This window comes from Seriola dumerili, unplaced genomic scaffold (assembly GCF_002260705.1).
Source record: "Seriola dumerili isolate Sdu_G_001 unplaced genomic scaffold, Sdu_1.0 BDQW01000716.1, whole genome shotgun sequence".
NCBI classification, from domain to species: Eukaryota; Metazoa; Chordata; class Actinopteri; order Carangiformes; family Carangidae; genus Seriola; species Seriola dumerili.
The window spans coordinates 455158-478725 of NW_019174971.1; the positions used below are offsets into that span (position 1 = coordinate 455158).

The 23568-nt window shown below is 42.7% G+C and overlaps 1 protein-coding gene across 1 annotated transcript in view; it reads left to right on the forward strand.

Moving 5' to 3' along the window:
* Window positions 1–23568, forward strand: part of LOC111236691 (histone deacetylase 4-like) — a 51945-nt gene that overhangs the window by 10713 nt on the left and 17664 nt on the right. The window contains exons 2-6 of the mRNA XM_022765515.1: window positions 2730–2798; window positions 11827–12155; window positions 15047–15197; window positions 16947–17070; window positions 18863–18981. Coding sequence (XP_022621236.1) covers window positions 2730–2798; window positions 11827–12155; window positions 15047–15197; window positions 16947–17070; window positions 18863–18981 — 792 coding nt within the window. The remainder of the gene's footprint in view (window positions 1–2729; window positions 2799–11826; window positions 12156–15046; window positions 15198–16946; window positions 17071–18862; window positions 18982–23568) is intronic.

Consider the following 23568-nt stretch of genomic DNA (forward strand, 5'->3'; position numbering starts at 1 on the left):
TCACCCATTCTCTTTTATCAGTCGCCATGACGTCAGCGCTGTGCCCTCGGGAAGCAAATTTGCGACCCAGAGGAAAAGGCTCTTCAAGGAGAGGCGTGTTTGATTAATCGTATTGTTCCTGTCTGGATCACCTTGCTCACTGGAGTCACCCTGGACGAAGCAGCCAGAACGGAAGTGCACTGAATGTAATGAGGCTGGAGCATCCTTCCTCTCTTTCTCTGTCGCTGTTTCTCTTTGTCAACGCCACTGTAGCAAAGACAGACATCTCATTCTCATTCTCCTACATAACAAAGGCCTCTGTCAACATACAGTATGCACTCTAAGGTCAAGCTCGGCTGTCTCTCCAAGCTTTCACAAAACTACATTTAGCAAATGCAGAGCTCCCTGTCATTTTCTTTAGCTCATTACTCCTGCATCCTTTCCCATTTACAGTGCAGATCATAACAACATGCATGTTTTTGACGAGCGGTAGCTGCATTAGCTTGAGTTGACTGACTCTCTGCCTTAGGCTAGCCGAGGCTATTTATAGCTCCCCGTCTCCCGATGCGTGCCCAGTGGGACCAAGAAGAGAGAAGGATGGAGAGAAAGAGAGAAAGAGAGAGGGAGGGAGGAAAGAGGGAGCTGGAGGGAGGAGGGGGCTGCTGGGTAACTAGGCTACATTCAAGATTGATGGACCCTGTTGCCAAGGTATAGGGCACTTCTCCTCTGCAAGTGTGTAGTGGTTGCGTATGTGGTTTGCTGCTTCATTACGATGCTGTCTGTCTCAGTCATACACACACCTGTGCTCTCTCCATGAGCGTCTCAGGTATCACTTGTGCGGTTTGGACTGAGAGCGTGTACACTTTGTCTAACTAACCACAGACAAAGACGTCCGTCGCCCCCTCTAATAACCCACACTTTAGTTGCAGATGTAAAGCTGCTGCCAGCAATTTGTGCAAAAACAGACGTAGTATTACTCCAAGCCACAGGTGTCATCACACACAGATGCACCTCATTTCCATTGCAAAATCCAGCAGCGTGCGTGTCATTTGAATAGGCTCATCAAGAGATATCAACTATCATTGATGTGGATCTGTTTGTTTTGGAGAGGCTGGGATGTGTGAGGCGGCGTGACCACCTGTCTGCTCTTGCAGTGTTTCCTCACCTTTTACATAAAGCCTGACACCGTGCATGTATGTGAGACCGCAGATTTGACCCGCGCCTCGTGTCTCGCAAAAGTTTGAATCTGAATTTGAATGGCACCTATTTTGAGGTAGCTTTTAAAATCATAAAACGCCAGACAGGCAGGGATATCTGGCGGCCACTGGCGAGAGGATTTAGGCAAATAAACCCATGTGTGTTGAGATTCGTTTGAACAGGACCAAACGTGACGAGTCCACACCCAAGTCCTCACAGAGACTGGTGCATCGGGGGTGCAGCCATTCATGCAAGGTAGTGCGAGACGAATACACACACACATAATCAGCGTGTGATGCATCCTCCAGCTTCATGGCTAATTAAGTGTGTGTGTGTGTCTTTGCCAGTCTGGTCCAGGGAGAATTCCAGAAATAGATCACGCACAGTGAGACGCTCTACTGTTTTCGTCTCTTTTATTCCTCCAAAGGGATTTTACATGGGTTTTCATCTGCTATCCAAAGGAATAATTGCATGTTTGTGCGCTTCAGATGTCTTTAAGCCTTGTGCTCAGAATATATATGGCTCAGGTGCTTATGAGTACTAAAAATACATTCATATATCGAGAATGTGTGTGTCAGTAGTCACAGATTTGTGTGCAGTCGCAATGCATGTCAATCCCATCCGCTCTGCTCTCCTCCCTTTTTGCGCCGTTTCGTTGTTTTTCCTCCATCTTTCCATCGCCTCCTCCTCCTCCTCCTCCTCCTCTCTCCCCTCCTTACCTCTGTCTTCCCCCTCTCCCCCGATACGTCCTCCTCCCCCTCTTCTTCCTCCTCCTCCTCCCCCAACCCTCTCTGTCGCTCTGCTTTTTATAGCCATGTCTTCCCAGGGCTCGGCAGCTACAAAAGCCTTTTCATGTTGCCACTATAATTACAGCCTACACACTTGCACACACACACCCACGGACATGCATGCATACACACACACAAACACGCACACGCACGCACACAGGAGAGGAGTGCAGCAACACCACTGTGTCTTTGTGTCTGCATGTGTGCGCGTTGTGTGTGTGTGTGTGTGTGTGTGTGTGTGTGTGTGTGTGTGTGCGTGTGCGTGCTCCGCATGTGCTGTTATACACAAAAGGGTGAGCTATTTTTACCTCTCTCCCTCCCTCCCTCTCCTCCTCTCCGCTACCCCCCTCTCCTCCCGCACCTCCCCACCCCACCATCCCTCTCTGCCGCTGCTGCCAGCCACATTTGCTATGCTGAGCACAGGCAGTATCAGTCGAGCCCCAACATCCCTCTTCTCGCACACTGAACTCACACACAAGCACACACGAGCTGATGAAGGCTGCTCCCTCGGCATCCCTCCGATTCCAAGCGTATGTTAGAGCACCACCGCAGCCAAGCATCTCCGCAAAATCACAGTCATGGACCAGGCAGTTGCTCAGGTGGCAGTAGCGGCGCCGCGGCATGCGCTCGCTGCTGTGCAGATGACCTGAAGCCCGCTCTTTCTTGGACTGTGGTCTTAACTGCCTGGTTAGCAGGTTTGTTGCTGGAAGCCTGTCTCAATGTTGCGGACCATATTTGAAGCGGAGTGTTCTCTCTCTCCCACAGAGGGGATCCTGGGAAAGGAGCAGCCGCTGGAGGTTCTGAAGACATCGGCTCTCAACCACATCCCAACAGGTTGGTCTCTGTATGTGTGTGTGTGTGTGTTTGTTTGTGTGTGTGTGTGGTGTGTGTTTGCATGAGCTTCTCTAAACCAAAGCCTGTGTGTGTGTGTGTGTGTGTGTGTGTGTGTGTGTGTGTGTGTGTGTGTGTGTGTGCACCTACGTGATTTCACTATTAACCACATCCTGTGCGACTTTGCATGCATAGGTGTTCTTCCTTGGATGTGTTAGGTTGGCATTCAATTATAATTAAATTGTTTTTGCAATGACCTCACTTTAAAGATCAGTCATCTGTTCTTTTGCAGCAGCAGCATTTTGACAGTTGTTACTCACAAACATGGTTTATGTAATTGATAGTTGATAGAAGTCTTGAGAGGAGTCCATGCTTGCTTCCGTGCGTTCCATTTGTGCACTTATCTCACAGTGCCATTTTGTTGAATGGGAACCCAGCGCCGTGAATGTAGACGCTCTGTTTGTGAGCTTGTGTGAAACTGTTGTCGGATGTCTCAAGAGAAACAGCTTCCAAAAATATCCAGCAGAACGAGCTACTGTGCGTCTCGGTGATGTGTTCGCTGCAAGTTCCTGACACAGTTTAACGGTCCCAAAACAAATCAGAGCCACCTTTTTTCTTTTTTTTTAGTTCCCTCTTGTAGGTTTTTGCCTCTGAATTCCCACCTGCTGCAAGTATTGTCTCCTGTGTTAGAACATAATCAAAAACACCACCAAGTTCTGTACTGTATTTACAACAGCTTCCTCTACCTCCAGTGAAAATAAAGATACAAATCATAGGGAAAGAGGAAGAGGAAGGGGCAGAGATGAAGCAGCACAGAGGGAGGCGAGAGTATAGAAATGAAAGGGGCTGATGGAGATGAGGTAATGTGAAGGAGCATGAGTCTGAAGTAATATATGCATAATGCATTATCTGATTCCATAATTGGGAAGCTTAAACTGTTCATTTTATACCACAGAGAACAATTTGGATTTTCTCCTTTAAAAAATAATGAAAATAGTAAAAGGCTGATTCATAATTTACTCCCTATGCTGCTCTGCAGATTTGTATGATTTCACAGAGCAGCAGGAAGCAGGTAGGTGCTGTTAAACACAGCAGTAAGCTCAGCCAGCCTGTTGCTGAAGAAAAACAACAAAGTTTTATCTTCACTTTGACCCAAAACATTTCTCTCTTGTCCTAAACCTTCACAGGCTTCACACGTTCTTTCATGTTGTTGTTGGGGTTATTTTCCGCGTGCCTCCGGCTAGGCTGATAAAATATTGAAATTCACTGGAGTGACTTCATCACATATTCTCGAAATCTGTTGTCTTGGATACGGAGCTGCCGGCGGGGCCTCCACGTTGGTAGCGTGTGTGTGTGACCCGCGCCGTTTTGGATCTGCCGCTCGCAGGATGAGGAAAGTGCACCTGTCTAAGAGCATTTGTACTGCACTCAGTTGCAATCCCTCCACTACAGAGTATTTTCCTCATAGAAAATGTGAAATGGTGTTGTTACTTTGTTAAAGTCCTGAAAGCTTTGTCGTCTAACCTCAGTGTAATCAGATGCTGGTGGACGCACTAAAGCAGACACTAGGAGTGCTTTTTTTTTCTTAAGGATGCAAAGCAGTGGTTGCTGCACCTGCCGGTCAAGTTACATGACTCAAAGAAAACACCTGAGTTTGGTTTCACTCAAAGCAGCACGGCTGGTTTACAATGACTCTGATTTTTGGACACGTTGAACTTTTGTTATGAATCTTTTAACCAATAATTTCACTTTATGACAGAAGCTGAAATTAGAGCTGAAGCAATAAATCTGTTAGACAGAAAATTAATCAGCAGCTATTCTGTTAATTGAATAATGGTTTAAGTCATTCTCTGGTTCTGGCTTCTTATCTATGAGGACTTCCTGTTTCCTTTTCTTATGTATGCATAAAGTGAGTATTTTGACACATCAAGTAATTTCAACATGTCGTGCGGCCTTTAGGAAATCTCGACAGGAATTTTTCACTATTTTCTGACCAAATGATTAATCGATTGTTGGAGAAAAAATGGTTGGCAGATTTAACGATAATGAGACAACAAGAAACAAACAGAAAACATATATGGAAAACATCAGTAGTCTTTCAGATATGAGGATTTGCTGTTTTATCTACTTTTTGAAAATAATTTCTTCTGCTTCTATGTCATTGTTAATTGGATATTTTGAAAGTTTTAAACTATTTTCTTTCTTGAGAAAATAAATAAGTAATTCTTTTCATTGAATTTTTATCTATCAAAAAAATATTTAAAATGATTTCTGCTCCCTCAAAAATAACTCCTACAACAACGACATATTACAAAATTACAAAATAAAAGTAAAGAAATAATATGTTGATACAGTTGATCCAGCTTTTATGTTACACATGTAGGCACTATTTGTGTTGCCATTTTTAATCTTAATTATTCTACTAAACTATTATTATTATTAATTAAATGAACAGATTTGTATTTATGGGTCTGATCACTGCAAAAGTGTTCTTTATCCTTGACACCAGGGTTGACCCAGGCAGTGACACGTGACACAAGTCCTGGTCCAGAGGCTGAGATGCACGTACTGCACCTCAACCTTCACACGTCGTCCCCCTCTGTGTCTCATGTGTTATGTCTCTGTCTCACGTTCACCCATCTCCTTCCCCTTAAGCTGCGATGCTGCAGACCGTTGTATGACGTCATTGAGACCGCGACAAGCCAGAGCTTGCTTTTGGCAGAACAGGACTCGCTGCACCTCGACACGTCCCTCTGTCACACCCACCCTGTTCCTTTACTTCCCCTGTCAGAGCTATGTCTTGTTTTTTTTTTTTTCTTTTTAAAGAGGTCATGGTGCCATTTTGGAGCGAGATCACAATCAGTCTTTGCTTAGCCTATAACCGAGAAGGTTCTTATCGTCTCCAAGAGTTTGAGCTTCCATGGAGGCAAAACTCTAATTCAGAGCAGCTGAGCGAGTCAGCGGGAGAACGTAAGGTACGCTGATGTTCACCCAACACACCCTCAGAGACCAATCAGAAAGCCGACTGCAGCTTTTTTCCGCTATCAACAGATGTGCTACTTGTTGCCTCTCATCTCGCCCTGCTGCTAAATTCACTGTGAAACCCTTTACAGAATATCTCCTCTTCTTTGTCGTCTCTTTGCGTGGTTTAAAGAAAAAAAAAAAAAAAAGATTTCTGCCACATTTTACTGAGGCCGCTCTAAACGGCTCTGCTCGGCTCTGCTCGGCTCAGTATGACATCTATTAAGCCTAACTAGTGTGGAGCTCAGGCAGTCAGATCGTGGGATATACACTCTGTGAACTGAGTCTCAAATCAGAGACGCCAGCCCTCTGCATTGTCTGGTATAAATAGATCTGCAATTGGAGCCAGAAGAGTTGTTGAGGGTGCCCGAGGGGATGTAAACAGATTGTGATTTGTTGCGGGGAGATGGAGGGAAGAAAGGTGGGAGGGAGCTACCGAGCGGGGAAGGACGCCGAGAAGGGCCGAGGGATAGGACAAGAAGAAGGAGAATGAAGGGTAGAGAGAACAGGAACCTGCTGAAAGGGAAGGTGGTGAATCAGTTCAGAGGTGGAGTTTAAGGAGAGAAAAATAGTTCCAAAGAGTGGAATAACCTGTAGTAATGGCCATGAAAGCACAGTCAACAAAAGATCCATAAGAAGATGTATATGTGTTTTCTGAGTGATCAAATAAAAATATAGTAGATTTCAGGTAAATACTCAGAGAAACCAAATCCTGCAAGGTCCAGGTGGGCCGGGCTTGGAGCATGGCTGAGAGCGATGACTTCTTTGTTGTGACATCACAAAGTTACAGAAGTCCTGATGGCTCGCCTGAAGGCTCAGTTTTCTGAATACAGTCTGTGTGCATTTCTCTGTGGACTGAGCACTTTGATACTTTCAGAGTATTAGTATAGAACCTAGACCTGCTTTATAATCAAAGAACACATGGAAAGGCACACACTTTCTACAAAATGGGACCCTTAAGGAAACTGTAAATGCTCAAAGAATAAAAGAGAACAGGGAAAGAAATGCTCTCCACTGAAGGCTGCGCTGAATCAGATGCTGAAGGAAACTTTATTTAGATAAAACACCACTCGAATTGGAATGAAGTCCTTGCTCTTGTCAAATACGTGCTGATCCAGGTAAAGTTGTCAGTTGTGTAAGAATCCTGGAAGCTCCTCCGCTGTCGCCCGAGACGGCACGTTGGTCTTTGTTTTGCTTTTCTCCGAGTGCCCCCATATTGTCTTCTATCAGTCGCACATCAGTAAACTGAGGTACGTGTTTGACGTCACTGCTTGTATACAAAGATATGCTGATATCAGAGTTTATCTTAGTCCAGTGGCCGCCACGTTAGTCTGATGGGTGTCTCATTGGCCATAAACTCCTGTGCACCTCCACGCAATTTTCTGTTCAGTTATGGGTTTCTTCTGAACTGTACTGCAACTGTACTTGAGCGTGACCCGTTTAGGGCTGCAACTGGTGAATATTTTCATTATTGATTAATCTCCTAATTATGTTTGGTCAGAAAATGTCTCAAAATGTCACATAAGTGAAATGTTCAGATGCTGAAATGTGTCCAACCAGCAGTCCAGAACCAAAGATGTTCAGTTTACTGTCATTTCGGACAAGGTAAATCACATCAAATTCTCACTTTTGATAAATGTCAATCAACTAATGAATGACACAACTAGCTATTTCAGCTGTAACCTGATATAGATCCAAAATCCAAAAGATACAAAACTTTATTGAAATTTGTGCAGAAAAAGATTTGTAATTTTAGATGTTTACAGGATTTTTTAAAGAAGTTTTTTTGTTTTCTTATTTACACACACATATACAACAGCATAAAACCAGATAATATAAATAAAACAGATGTGACAGGAGAATTTGAGAAAAGGAAAAAAAAACTAATAAAGACGACATGATTTAGCAAAATACAAAAAGAATGCAATAAAAAACAAACAAAATGAACAGAAGAGTTCAAATCAGCAGACAATAATCACAGACAATAAAAAGAAAAAATGTAGAAACCTCCTGTGCACATGCATGTACACACGCATATATACAATGAAACAGAACTTCTATGAGTTACAAGCAACAAAATGTCCAATTAAGAGGCCTGCACAATACAGAGATAGACAACAATGAATAAAGAAAGAAACAATAACAAACAATTATCCTTAATAGTGATGCCTTATTTTATCATGATGCTTCCAGAATGTAAATATCTGGGGAGCCTCCCTGTGGGGAAAGTCCTTACTCGGCTTCACCTGAAAGCATTTTGTGGTTTTATTTGTTTGGGAGATGCTGGCAAATTCCAGGCCAGGAATTTGAGCACACAGTATTAAACTGCACGAGAGAGAGACAGAGAGAGAAAGAGAGAGGTGGTTATTATGCTGTAAGTAGAGGAGGATGGGGGGGGGCATGCAGCCGAATGGGACGTCTGCAAGTGAGTTGGAGAGGGAGGCAGAGACATTTGAAGCACTACAAACCGGCGTGGAGGGTTTTCCTTGGCCTTAGAAGCAAGGAAAGCAGGTCGAGCGGGGAAAAGAGCAGAGAGGGTAAGGAGAGAGAGAGACAGAGCGAGTGAGAGAGTGTGCTCTGTGTGTGTGTGTGCGTGTGTGACGTTGGTTCCTGGAAAAGCAGAGGGCTGCAGAATAAACAGGCTGCATGCCTGAGACTGCCCTGTGATGTCACCACTGGGCAAACGAGGGACGAGGGGAGGAGAGAGAAAGGAGTAGAGAGAGAGAGAGAGAGAGAGCAAGGAGAGAGACGCCCATCAGGTTAAAACAGGCGAGGGGATGAACGAAGAGCCAAAAGTGACGGAGGTGGAGAGCAAGAAGAGAAGTCCGATGAACAAGAAAGGGAGCGTGCTGTCATTCCCTGGAACAGACTGAAAGGAGGAGGAGGAGGTGCAGTGATAAGGAGGAGAGGAGGCTGCTGAAAAGAGGAAGAGGAGGAGGAGGAGAGCACTGATGGGTAACGACAGCACCGATTCCCACCCCTCTCTCTCCCTCTCTCTCTCTCTCTCTCTCTCTGTGTATCCCTCTTTTGTGTGGTGAGCAATTAGCGCTGCCGGTGTGACAGAGATGCCATATGAGGTGTGTTTTGTGCATTTGTGTGCGTCACTATCAATAAGTGTGTGAGGTTGTTTGCATTTGCGTTTGTGTCAGGGACTCAATATCTGTGGAGGAACATTTTGTACGAAGAGTGTGTGCACGCGTTTGTGTGTATGAGTTATGGATTTGCATTAGCCAAGATTGGAGCCGCAATGCTTTGACAAGTGCAGTTTTCAGTTATAATCACGTCTCTCCTGTCCTGTCCTTCTTTCCTCGTCTAATACTCTTCTTATATCAAAATTAACTTGCTCCTATTGTAGTTAAAACTAAGATTAGATAAGAAAAAAATATTTAAAAAATATCAAAAATTAGGCCTTTTATTACCTGGACGTCACCAGTCACAATGCATGTTTACCTTTGACGTCAGCTTGCAACTGAACCTGAAGACTTAATATGGAGTCCTTGCTGCTTTCAGTTTCAGCCTTTAGCCAAGAGACCTTAATAGTCAGGAAGACATTGACTCAGGATCTCAGTGACTTGCACACGTCCAGATAAAATCGTGACATAACTACAAGAACTTTTTGTCAAGAAAAAGTTAAGCAACTTCCAAAAACCAAAACATCATTGTAAATAAGAAGTTTTGATTGTTTTCAGATCCGGCGTGCTGTTCCTGAAAATTCCCTGATGCGAATGCAAACTTTCTCTACAAACTGATTCACAGTCGCTTCTCTGAAATGAACAAGGGCCAGAGAATGCCCAAAAAAACCCAGAAAACGAGGGTGTTGCTGCATTTAATTAAATATCGAGAACCTTGTTAGGCAGATTCAAAAATTGGCAAAAATCTTGTAGCTCCTTTTCTCTGAGGGAAAATTGACAGCTGAAGAAAGGAGACTGAGGGGAAAAGGGGGATGAACGAAGCCTCACGTCCTGCGGGTTGAAACAAATAGACTAATTTCCACTTTGAATGGCTTGTAAGCAGATTACTGACTCATATGTTGTTGTCATCCCACACATGACGGCAGTCCATAAGGACCTGTTGCATGTTGTTGCCCTGTTCTCCCGTGGCGTTGATGACTGTAGCTGCGGGGGTGCGTTTCACCTGCCGCACGAAAACACAAAAGAGGAAGTGGAGTTTTTAAAGATGCCAAACAATAAGTGATAACGTGGCTGCTGTTAGTCTGCACAAAGAATGATGTGCAGAAGAAGAAGAAGAAAAGCTCTTTCCAAGCTTATGTCTGCAATTCATTTAAAGGATCTTCTATGAATGCTTTACGGCTTTACTTTTCAAAAACGTGGCACGTCTGAGAGGGTGATGTGTTGTAGATCAAATCTGGAGAGAGTGCGTCTGTTTTGTGGCCCCGACAAATGCAGGAAATTAGGTTCCCGTCTCGAAGTTGGAGTGGAAATGAAAATATATCAGTAATATTCCCATAATGATGCTTCTAGCAAGCGAGATGTGTCTGTTTCTTGTCTGACACCCCTCAAGTAAGTTATTCATAGTGGGCCTGAGCAGTGTATTTATGGTCATCGGAGTCTTCTTGAAGGTTTTTTCAGATTTTTGTTAAAGGCTTGAGTGCAACTGTGACAACCTAAAAATAATCATGAGAAATCTCTCTCTGGGTTTTAGGCGTCCGCGCTTGAAACCGGTGCAGCCCAAGTGTAAATTTGCCACTGGATAATACTCGCAATGTATTTCCTCATGCAAGTGGCTGCACAGGCGTATCTGTGCGTTTGTTTGTGGCTCTGTAACCCTGTTATTAAGTGTGCAGAGTGGTGGTGTGTTTGCCTCTTTATTAACACAAAGTTCCAGGCAAGTATCTCTGGCTCTTGCCGCGCTCTCTGTAAACATGTAGGTAAATAATCAGCCAATCGACTCCTATTTATTCAGATTTAATGGGGAGGAAGCCGCGTGATTGGAAGGCTTCCTGTGCAGTGATTTGTGGGTGGCTGGCCCGGCTCGAGGCCTGCACCTCGCCATGTCAATGCAATCTTTGTCAGCTGTTGCCGGGCTTCATGTGTAACTGCAGCATCAGTCATAGGTAGAATGTATGCAGCAGGTTTTTTTTAATTTATTTATGGTGTATACGGAGGAGATGAGAAAAAAAGACATCAATGTTCAGGAGGTCAGAGGTCAGGGTTAGCTACTGAAAAAAGCTCAAAGAGCAAAGATGCTCACCAACATGGGGACTTGCTGCCTTTAAGTATCAGCTAATACAGAGTACAAATTGATTACTTTTGACACATATTAAAGATTTAGACCTTTTGTTTGGGACTTCTGGTCAAATAACAATCAATACTTCTCAATTACAGGCGTATATCATCTTACACAAAGCTATAAATGTCTGATAAATATAAATGAAACTCTGCTAATTTGATTTATCACTCTGATATCACTGTTTATGGTTTAGGTTAGCCTATTGGTTAAGTTTTAATAGCAGGTTTTACCCAACTCTAAGCACATTTTCAACTAGTCATTTCAGACATATCTACATGCTATAGATGTGCAGTGTTGTAGGTCCCTCACTAAAATTACAGAAGAGCTACAGAAACTTTTTTTTAAAGCCCAATTCTGTACTACTGAGCAGGTACACACATTAAATAACAGTTTGAAGAGCTTTGATTTAATTCCTTTCAGCCCCTTGCAGTTGTACTAACTGTGCAAGCACCAGTGTGCCTTGGAGGATGATGCACACGTGTGTTGCAGTGATTTCCTTGAGGCCTTACACTGTGTTTTCATCCTTGATTTTACATCTAAATGAAGCTTAACATAGGAGGCCTAACTCTTTGTTCAGCAGGTGACTGAATGAAAAACATTAACATCAAATTACAAAGTTACTAAAGTTACTAAATTATCAAAAAGAATGTTGTCTGTTATGTGTCCTTGAGTATTTTAAAAAAGCTGTGTTGTGTCTTCCCCAAACTGTCCTGTGTGTTTGAAACCCCCATTCAAACGTGTCTTTCTTCCTCTTTCTCAGTGGACATCAACTCGGCGCTGCCCCTGCGTCTCCCTCCAGCCGCCATCCCCATGGACCTGCGCGTGGACCATCACCAGCAACAACAGCAGCAGCAGCAGGTGTCCTCGCTCTCCCCGCCCGGTCATCAGTCGCCAGGCCCGCTCGGAGGTACGGGCCAGGCCGGCGGGGGCGTGGTGGCGGCCTCGGTGCGCGAGCAACAGCTGCAGCAGGAGCTACTGGCCCTGAAACAGAAGCAGCAGATCCAGCGGCAGATCCTCATCGCAGAGTTCCAGCGGCAGCACGAGCAGCTGTCCCGCCAGCATGAGGCCCAGCTCCAGGAACACATTAAGGTATATCACTTATTATTCTGAAGGGTTCAAAAAGCTTACTTTTTTAATGGAGTTCCCATTGCAACTCAAATTATTCCTGTGATCAGCCTCCTCAAATATATTTGGCCTCTACTATCAAGACAAAAGAGCATCATCAATTAAATTTTAATTAAAGCTGCAGCCGGAACATGTAAATAAACAAATACAATCAAAGCTGTGCAAAAGAACAAGAGTACTTTTTTATTTAAGTCCTCCAAGAGACAAGAATCTATAATCAGCCCAGCAGCAGACTTGTCTCCCAAACCTATTTAAAATTTTACTAAACAAAGCAGGCGAAGCTCTTAATTTCTCCTGCCACAGGATCCTTCATTAACAGACTGAATTTACAGACAGAGAGCAGCTCCATCAGCTTCACATTGCTTTATTCTGAGCAGAGAGCCACTTTGGCTTCATTCACTTCAAGGATGGATAAAAACAGTATAAGGATTTGTTTAGAGTCGGAAAAAAAAGTGTTAAAGACAAACTTTTGTAGCACTGCTGGTGTGTTGCATAACTCAACCCATATGCACCAGCCTCACTTTATATATGAGCATGGAGGTACACATAGTGTATGTTCAGAAGAAGAAGGAAAACGCATGAACAGTGGATAGTATTTGCTTTTCAGAAAATAAACAAAAAAGGGCACTTTGAGTCTTTTACGTGACGAACAGTACGTGACATATAACAGATCAAGCTCGGATCACATGACCATATCGTAGTGACCTGGAAATACAAAGTGAATCTAGATCAGCACGCCCACACTCTGAAGCTTTAATACATCGGGGCCCATGAGAGCAGCGCAGCGTTCCTGTGGGGCTGAGATGTCGTATAAAAATATTCCACTGTTTGTTCTTTTTTCCTGTGTTACTGCTGTAATGTGAATTATAACACACAGCTGAACTACTTCTTTTTTCAGAACTTAGAATAAAAGAGAGTTTAGGCTCTTTCTTTCTTTCTATCTTTCTTTTTCAGTGTCCTCTTGTCTTTCTATTTTCTTTTCTTCCTTTTTTCATCTCTTCCTTTCTGTCTTTGCTCCTTTCGTGTCTTCCTTTCTCTTCCTGTCTTTCTATTTTCTCGTCGTTCCACCCTGCCTCAGGCTGTTTGTTTGACACGTCTGTTATCACCACTTAAGAGCATCTGTCGTAAATCAAAATCTATACAGGAAATAATTGCGGATGCTTCAGGTCTGACACATCTCACCACACTCCTGCAGGTAAACAGTATTAATGGACTCATTGTTCTTTGCTGCTTTTCCTCTTGTGAGATCGTTGTTGCTGCTGCTGTTGGGTCATGTTGTGATGCTGAGGGATGAGGGATGCTGTCCGCAGTGCCGTCTGGCCTGTGGTGGGGCTGCAGGACCACTCAGGTGGAGGCCAGTGACGCACAGCCTGAGCAGGGAGGCCCGGCCTCAATCAGCCCCATTCACAGCCCCTGTGTACACACACACACACAGACACACACACACAGACACACACACACACACACACACAGACACACACACACACACACACACAGACACACACACACACACAGAGAGTAGTTTTAGAGGCATTAAAACATACACATCCTCTCAAATGTCAGCAAACACACTGTCACACACTTGCCCAGTTTGATTCCACATTAGGGGCAGCAACACACACAACTGCGTGCACACATTCCACACATACAGATGTCTACACACACACACACACACACACACACACACACACACACACACATTTTTTGCGTGTTAACAACAGGAAACTCAGAGAGTGAGAGATATCCTGATGCTCTTGAGAGCATTAGTCAAAAGGAAAAAGGGAAAGTTTGTGTGTAGATCTCTGGTCTGTCGAGCCACAGGGGTTTTGGGTGTGTGTGTATGTGGGTATGGAGGTTACTTTGAGCCTTCCCACCCACTCAATCCCAGATCCCTAACCTTGATTGAAAGGCAAAAGGATGGAGGCTTCATGCTGGAAGCAGGCCAGCCACAGAGCCGATGGTGCTTTTCTCACGCCTCACCTTCCTCTCACCTTCAGCCACTAATTTATACACACTGTCTCAAACATTTGATTCTCCTGGTCAACACGAGTGCATGTCCCAGCTACTGAGCGTTTAGAAGTTGATTACATGCAGTTACGGTAACTGATCAAATATTGCCATTGGGGGTGCGATGATGAGGGGGAGAGGAGGGCAGAGTGTCGATTCCTTGGCACGTCAGAGAGAGGTCATTATGTGGCTGGCTGAGTGCAAGCACAGACAGCTTGCCTATTTATTGTATATTACAGAGACATTAAAGAGTAATCGGTCCTCTTGATTTGGTGCCTTAGGTCCTCAAAATGCATTAAGGCTCCAAAGAAGGTGAAAGCGTGTTTCACTGGGCGTTTGTAGCATTTAGTTGATGCTCTGAGTTCTGAGTCTCATTCAAGGACACTTCAATGGAACCAAAAGGTTTTTGTGAGCATATTTAGGCTTTTATCTGGATTTTATTTTTGACCTTTTGGTAACAGGACAAAACATCAGTGTGTTTCTTTGGTATAAAGGCCTGAGGAAGGAAGATTTTTACATTTGAAGCGTTTAACGGATGCTCATCGCTATCTTTTCTGGAGTGATGAGGAAGTGAGTAAATTGGATTATGTGTCTAGCTAAAGCCTCATCCCCAGTTAAAGTGTTTATATTTAGTTAAAAGCTTAAGCTTGTGGCCTAAGGTTCTTATTGTATTGCAAAGGTTTTTTTTTTATTATTTCAAACACCTGTTGGACTTAATTATTCCTGATGGTGACTGAATCAGACCAGGAGTGGGATGTAAAATAGCTGCTCAAGGATGAGCTAAGCCTCTACGAGCATCAGATGGCGACTTCTTACTGACGTGATCCTGATGTTTTTCCTCCTCACAGCAGCAACAGGAGCTGCTGGCGTTGAAGCACCAGCAGGAGCTGCTTGAGCACCAGAGGAAGATGGAGAACCACCGTCTGGAGCAGGAGCTGGAGAAACAGCAGAGGGAGCAGAAACTGCAGCTGCTGAAGAACAAGGAGAGGGGACAAGAGAGTAAGTTTCAAGATGGGATAAGAGATATCTTTCATTAGGAGCAGCTCAAACCTGCTTTTTTCTCACTTAACTGAAGGTATAACATATTTTCTTTCATGAAAACTTGTAAATTACACCTCGACTGTTAAACATCAGATTTTTACACCTGAAACTGCTTCTTCATGTGAATATTTTTGGGGACCCCCCTAACACTGCCGATGATGAAAAATCAGTTTCCCGTGTTGACAATCAGTCTGTTTGGTATCATGTGCCAGGGTTGAACTGAACCACTCCATTCACAGTGTGTTTCTGTGCATGCAAAAGTGTATGTCTGTGTGTGTTTGCATGTCTGTGTATTTCCATTTTACTTGGAGAACCTGTGTATTTACTGTGGTGAGTTGTATTAGCCGGTGGCCTTGGCGGCGGCTAAGCCGAGTTATTACCGCTGCCTGCTGGATGTCTCTCAACAGTTCATTGAAAGAGAGTGGACAGGAGTCCTTGAGAGCAGTTTACACACTATATGGAAAGTGGTTACAGATTGAGGCGGCATCCTTGTGCGTCCAGTGAATGTGTGCGAGAGAGGGAGAGAGGGGTTGCTCAGTGTGTTTGCTCTCATGTGTACATGTGTGCCTTCAATCTTCTCAGCATTTTGCAACATTTTCATTTCTTTTTCCTACTTCCTTCTTTTTATACAATTGTATAAAATGGGAAAAAACTGGATATTTGGTCAAAGTGGTTGCAGATTGATTTTCTGCCAGTCGACTAATTGGTTAATCGACTAATCGTTCATGCTCCAGGAGGGGACATCATCATGAGCGGTACTTAGCTAAGATTGGAAGACACAAGAAGACTTGTGATTCAACAAATCAACTTTAAATGGACTGAAGCTCTTATTTTCAAGTCATTTCTGTTCCGATTTTTATAATTAGTCGTCTCAAGCAATATTATGGTAAAGTGAGAGCACACTGGGTCAAGCTGGTGGCCCAGGGGTTTAAGACGTTTAACATGTAATCTTAAATTTTGAATCCGGACAGGGACTTATCATCCCATAGCTCTCTGCTTTCATGTCCTGTAAGCTCTCTGCTCTCTACTGTGTTATAAAGGAAAAAATGCCTCAAAAACTGTTTCTCCCAAGTTATTAAAAACCTCTTAAACCTGACTGAACTGCTTGTGGGTCAGTCGTTACAAATCCATTCAGTGCAGCCAAACTGACTGGAAATCGAAACTATTTTTGGGAAGCAAGTATTTATTAAAAAACCAAACATGTCAAGTGAGTGTTTTGGGGGATAAATATATATAAAATGATAATCTAGAAGATTTCTATTTGAACATCATATAACCACAATGAATTGTTGGAACAAGGCAAATATAAACAGGATATGATAAACAGACAGAGTCACACAGAGGGGAACAGGAGGATTTGTTTCAAACTTAAAGAAAAAATAAAATGGGGAAACTGAATGTTGAGATAAAAATAAATCTTGCTTGGTATAATTGTGGCAAGACATTTTAATCTTTGCCGCAGACTGCAAGATAACATGTGCCAACTCTCCATGATAACTTGGCCTATTTTTTACACTCCAGCGCAGACTTTATACAAGGTCTTAATAATCAGTTGATGTGGCCAATTTGTGATTGTAATTTTAAATATTTCACTCAGCTTATTACATATCAAATGTAGTCAAAAGCGGAGTCACTTTTCCTCCAATTTTCTGTCTCTATTCTCCTCAATCTCAATATAAAAATCTTCTTCTTACATTTCTCCATCAGGTGCCGTAGCCAGCACCGAGGTGAAGATGCGTCTCCAGGAGTTTGTCCTGAACAAGAAGAAGGCCCTGGCCCAGCGGAGCCTCAACCAAGGAGGCCTCCCCAATGATGCTCCCTACTGGTACCGGTGAGGAACAGTTGCTGCTTAGAGTCAGACAAGCAGAATAGACGCATATGGATCTACCTGGCGTTCACAGTTATACAGTAAAGCAGAGGCCTCATGGCATGTTTTGACATCATCACCTGTCTCACATGGAAAAATCAATGTCAACCCTGGCAGTTAAATATAATATAAATATAAATTTGGAGGGTAAATCTCTCTCTGACAGCAGATGAATAATGTATTGGACTGTTTCTTAATCTATCAGTAAGCTTCTCCACTCCCTCACCTGCCACACTATATGAGCCTGACTGAGAGATGGAACGAGCAGGGCTGTAAAACAAAGATGGGACTACACGTGCACGCTCACACACATACACGTGAGGGCAGGATATTGGAACCTGATGATAGGGGCTCTTACACTGAAGGCCTGGCCTTGAATGTTTATTGTAGCATCTCTGGAGCCCTTTGCAGGTGTGTACACTTGCTATTTCCTCTTTGCTGTGATAGCCGCCCATCACATGCATTCATTGTCTGTGAGTAACCGTGTATACTACACATGACTGGAAACACAGTCTTGCAAACCTAAGAATTCATTATGCAAATTGAAATGTCCGCTTTTGCAGTTTTTTAATGAACAAACAAAAATAATCATTTAAAGTAAAAGTCCTACATTCAAAATATTACTTAAAACGTAAAAAGTAAAAGTACAGAAACAAATTGTGTTAAACGGTATACTGTATATTCTACTATTATAATTACAGATGTATTAATATGTGACCATCATTTTTGTTGTAGGTGGTTTGGCAGTTTAACATGCAAAACGCCAGTGTCATGAAGCCATTTTTATCTGTAACTGAGTCCTAAATCTTATTTCGAAATGCAATGTGTTCACATATAAACAGAACATAAAAATAAATAACAGTGGCGTTGTCTGGAAATATTTTAGTATTCATGCAACTATTTTAATCAGGCATTCATTTGGTTGGTGTCATGTCTCATATAAATGTTCCATTTTTTCCACTTCTTTTTAAATGTATTCTCTCTGACTCTCTAAAGATTTGTCAACTTTTCATATGAAAAATTAACTTGTGATTATAGCTGTCGGATAAATGTAGTAGAGGAAAAAAAACAGTATTACCCTCTGATATGTAGTAGAGTAGAAGTTAAGTACAAGTACCTGTGCAGAACTGTACAGTACATGAGTGAATATGCTGGTTTGTAACATCATCTTACACAACCCTAAAATATTTGAACACTGTAGCTGAGTGCTGGACATAATTTCCAAATTATGTTCTGCATGGTTATGTTTCATTTTGACACAATAAGAGCACCAAAACCATAAAATGCAAACACACAACCAAATAAATAATGTTACATAATCTAGATGTGTGACCCAGTGAAACACCCACAAGTGTTGACTTTAAACAGCTCAGTGATACACAGCGTCTCCTTCTATATCCCGTCTCCCTCCTTTTCTGTGCCTTTCTCTCCATAATGTAAATTTTCTCCACTTGCCGGACTCTCAGCCCCCTCACTTTTGGAAGAGATGAGCATGTGTACATCCGGTTGTCAGGAACATGCATTTGGGTCGAAGCCAGCTCGGCTTAACTTTGCCTACAAACACCACCTTATTCTGTAGGCAGTGAACAGATGGCAGCACATGTCTGCAGCCTTGCCAGGGCATTTGCACGATGCTTTAATCATACAGATCTATGACAGCCATGAAGTTTGTTACTTTGTTGGGATTATTCATTCTGTCACATGTCCACAGTGTTTGGCCTTGTTTCACATGATTCTGTGTGTGTTTGTTCTATAGCAAAACCCAGCACAGCTCTCTGGACCAGAGCTCGCCTCCACAGACTGGTGTGTCCACCTACAACCACCCTGTGCTGGGCGTCTACAACCCCCGGGATGACTTCCCGCTGCGAAAAACTGGTATATCACACACACACACACACTTTCACACACATGCTTACACACTTAGTTTTGGCAGTTCAGACTTTGTCTATGTGCTCCTGTGCAGGCTCACATTTAGAGAGGATTAAACACACACACACACACACACACACACACACACACACACACACACACATTTTGGACCTGTAACGTCCAGTAGCTGCTATGCAGACTCACGTCGAGCATAATTTAGATGGCATCAGAGCTCTGCACCATTAATCACATCCACATTAGGCTGTCAAGGTCTCCCAGCATCCCCCACATGAGAGTGTTAGAGAGCATCTGAGCGTAGGTGGTTCGAGAGTTCAACAGAATGAGAGTTCAATAGAGTGAGAGAGGTTTTTTACCATTTTAACACCTGATGTTTTATTAGATTTTAATAGTTTCTTCACCTCAGGGGTTGTTTTGAATCAGCTGTCGTTCAGCAATGTCTGAGGAAACCTGTGCTTCATGCTTACAGTCTTAATATTTACAAAATTATGTTTTTTAGCCAAGATTTAGAGCAGGCAGCTCAGAATCTTTACGGTTTCAGCTTGTTTAAGATTGCCAAGATATTTGGACCTTTCTGCTACCTTTAATTTGTTTAATAATTGCATATTAAAACTAAGTGGCTCTGACAGATCTTACTTGAGGGCTACGTCAGTTGCAACAATTAGTTTTGGGGTTCCCCAGGGCTCAATTCTTCGCCCTTTATTGTTTTCAATTTATGTGCTACCTCTGGGTCAAGAAATTCACAACAGCAATATTTCTTTTCACTGTAATGATGATGAGGCACACAATAAACCCATCAGACCTCTCCTCTGTGTACTCACTCATAACCTTGCTGACATCAAGGCAGTAGTTTACTGGTGTAAATGGGAAACATGTTTTGCAGGCTCTGGTCCAACTGGACGTACACTGCAAACAGAAGGCCAAAAATCTTGTGGGGATTTTTGTCCTGAATTTAAATTTCACAAAACATTTTAGTGACATAACAAATCTGTCAACTCCAGACTACTTTCCAAGAAATTAATTGACCTCTTTCAGCTCATACAAAACACAGCTGGCACATTCAACCAATTTCTGGTCCAGCTATGTGTACACCTCAACAACAGGCCATAGATTTTTGGGTAGTTTTTGACCCAAACTTTACTTACCAACATATTCAGCCATCTGTACTCATTATCTGTAATACTTTCCAAGAATTCAACTGACCTGTTTCAACTAGGCAGGGTAATCACAACTTCTTCGAAATTCAAGCACATTTCATCCAATTTTGGCCACCCTTGCAACGATTGCCTCAAATTTCTCAAATAACTCATGTTATTAACTACAGTATGTGTGGTTTATTATGTTCTTCTTGTTCTAAAGCACTTTGTAAACTTTTTTTTGCAAAAGTGCTATTCAAATAAAGGTTATTAATGGACTGCACTTGAACACAGAACCACTTGCACTTCAAGTAATAGCTGTACTACTACACAGAGGAGATCCAAGGTTTTTAGAAATGGGGAGAGTTTCTTTTTAGTGGGTGACAAACCTTTTCAAAAGTCATCACAAGTGCTGAGACTATACAGAATGCACCAGTGGAAAAATAGTTTCCTCGTGGTCTACAATCTAATGTTTTCAGGCTTCACTGCTCAAAACAGAAGCCCTCACAGAGTAAAACCAGCTGTTTGCAGTGTCTTTTCGTCAGGTGTGTGTATGTGTACATCTTTGCGTGTGTGTGTAAAGTGTGAGTGGTGTGTGCGGTGGTGTAGCTGTGAAGCGGCGGTCGTCTTACAGTCCAATTATTCACTTAGTGCGGCGGCAGGCGGCTACAGCCAGCGCTCCAGCCCTGTTGACTCTGAGCCTTCGGGCTGCTGGATACGACAGCAGATAGACCACAGTTGACACTGGCCCACACAGCCACATTCCACCCTGGGAGAGCAGAAGAAGAAGAAGAAGGAGGGAGGGAGAGAGAAAGAAAGGAGGAGAAATAGGGGAAGAGGAGGAAAGGAGAAATGATGAGGTATGAAGGATGAAGTGGAGGGAGATGGAGAGAGAAAGGTTAGTGGAGAAACTTTGGGTGGCTTTGCTGACAATTTAAAAGACCTCAAAACACTTTTTTTTACTTGAGATGAAGGATGGAGGGAGTGTCGGTTTCTTTTCAAAAGCAGAGAAATGGAAGATGAGAGCACAGAAAATGAGGGCTGACAAGCAGGATTTCAGCTTAATCCAGCAAATGGCACAAGTGATGCAGCGCTCCCAAAAAACCTGCCTCACGTTAGACAAGAAAAAAGGCGGGAAGATGGCAGGGAGTGAAATGATCGTCCCTGGAGTGTCAGTTCGTCTCTTGATTTCTATAAGGCTGGGGATTGTGCTCGACTGCAGAGAGAGGAGGGGACCTGTGCCACCCTGATATTTGCCCACAGCGATGACGTGCTTTGCGGGGTTTACTTATGGTAATGCCAGCTCGGGAGAGGTTAGAGGCCCTTTTATATCACCGCCTGGCCATAAAGTAGACGACTGGCACCCAGGGCTCCCAGCAACAGTCAAAGGTAGCAACAGCACTCTTTTATGCATATCCCATCTCCCCTTTTTACGTTTTAGAAACTTAGTGCAGCTGATACGCTCAGCCACTGCAAAATGTAACCAATGTGACAACAGCATAAAGCTGAATGTTTATGACAGATAGTGTGTAGGTCTTAAAGTGGTAATCCTCAAGATTTCAGTCTTGGTTACTGTGGTTACCATGGTAACTGTGGTAACAGCAACAGTGTAGCGATTAGACATTGCTTATAACTAGATATAGGAATTTTTTTACTCCCTAATATTGGTATCGGTATCGGCCCCAAAAATCATATTGGTCGGGCTCTACTTATAACTCACATTTCCTTATGATACTTTGTAATACGAGTTGTGTGACAAGAAATGCCTCCTGAAAACCCAAGCATCAGCCAAATGGGAGCCTTTAGCCATGAACAAATTTAGGGGTGACAAAGCATCACATGAACATAGAGTGTGCCTTGTGTGGCACATGTTCTTGAGGGGTGGGAAAGTTTGAGGCCCTGTGCGTCACTGTGCTCTTTGATAGGGGCAGAGCAAGGCATACTGTTCCTGTCTTTTCACTGGTGAGCAAATGAGTGTTTTTGTGGCCTAACTGGGGCAGCCCGTCCTTCACATGGATACAATGGCACATAGGCAGACTGGTAGTGTACAGTACAGTTGATAACCAGACTGTGCTGATCGCTCATGAATAGAAAGCACCGTGTTGCTGTCTGAATACAGGATGCCACTCGCTGAATACACAGCCTTTTTACCTCCGATCTGAGGCCCATTTTAACAGGGCAACAATGCACCATTTGTGCATTGATATCATGTGTGATTGCATGTACTCATTCTTCCCTAACATGTAAAACAGAACCTTTAATTTTTTATGCAGTAGTTGTAGTAGTAGTAAAACTGACTGGCTCATGTTAAGGCTTTTTAGCACTAGGTATAATTTACAAATAGATTGTGTTGTTTTCTCAAAGAGCAGGGAAAACCTCTTCTCACAGGTATTGACATTTTCTCCATTGATTCTACCTGCCTTTGACGATTTATTGTTATTATTCTGAATCCTGTCATACTGGATCGTTCACCTTTTTAAATTTGCTTTCACTCTGTAAGAACCAAAAACCTAATTACTGCTTCAACAGGCTAATGACTGTGCTTTTGCTTAGTATTCCTTCCTGTCCTCCGATCAGATTCTGAGAAAACAAGTCCTGTCATGAGTCTTCGAAGCTGCAAACGATGTGTCATGGCTTTTTATGTTTTGATACATCATTTCAAATCGTCATTGTTGTAATCAGACTTGATCATGACTGGAAATGCATAATTAAGATTTTTCCCTCATGTCTAAGTGTTTAAACAAAATCACTTTCTAAAGCCAGACTGAAGGAATCTCTTGTCATCCTTAAAAAGAAGGTTTGCCACAGAGGACATTTGGCACTGGCTCACCTTCATGAAGGTAGCCTCAGCTTTTATCCTACGCACAGAGTGGAGAGATAGCCAATAAGGTATTATTTCTCAAACAAAAAAAGTCTTTAATTTTTTATGTTAAAACCCCAAAGCATCATTTCACAAAAGCAGACAGCAGTAACTACATAAAGAGTGAAGAAGCTGAGAAAAAAGGGGTTTGAAGGTTACTTAGCTAAAAGTGTGTGTAAGTTTGAAAACCTTGACGCTTGACATTTTATGTTTTTTTCAGGCTGTTTGGACCTTATGGTTTTCTCCATTAAGATTAGATTTAGTTCCTGCCTCATTAATGTGGTATAATAAAACTCAATTAAATGTTGGAGCATTAAAATTGATTTTTCAATAACAAGAAACAGGTTGGGAAAAGTCGGTAAATTAGCTTTAGCTGAGGCTAGCTCTGGAGTGCTGTGGTTTTTACCTTTGTTTTTGTAGTTCCTTTTTTAGAGAAAATTACACATTTTATGGCATAATGATTTTATATGTTAAAACAGATGTCATAAAGTTAGATCCTGGTCTTAACTCAATTAACCAAATATTTAGTTAGTTAGTTATTTTTTGGGGTAGATACTCTCCATTATACCCTGTTTTTTT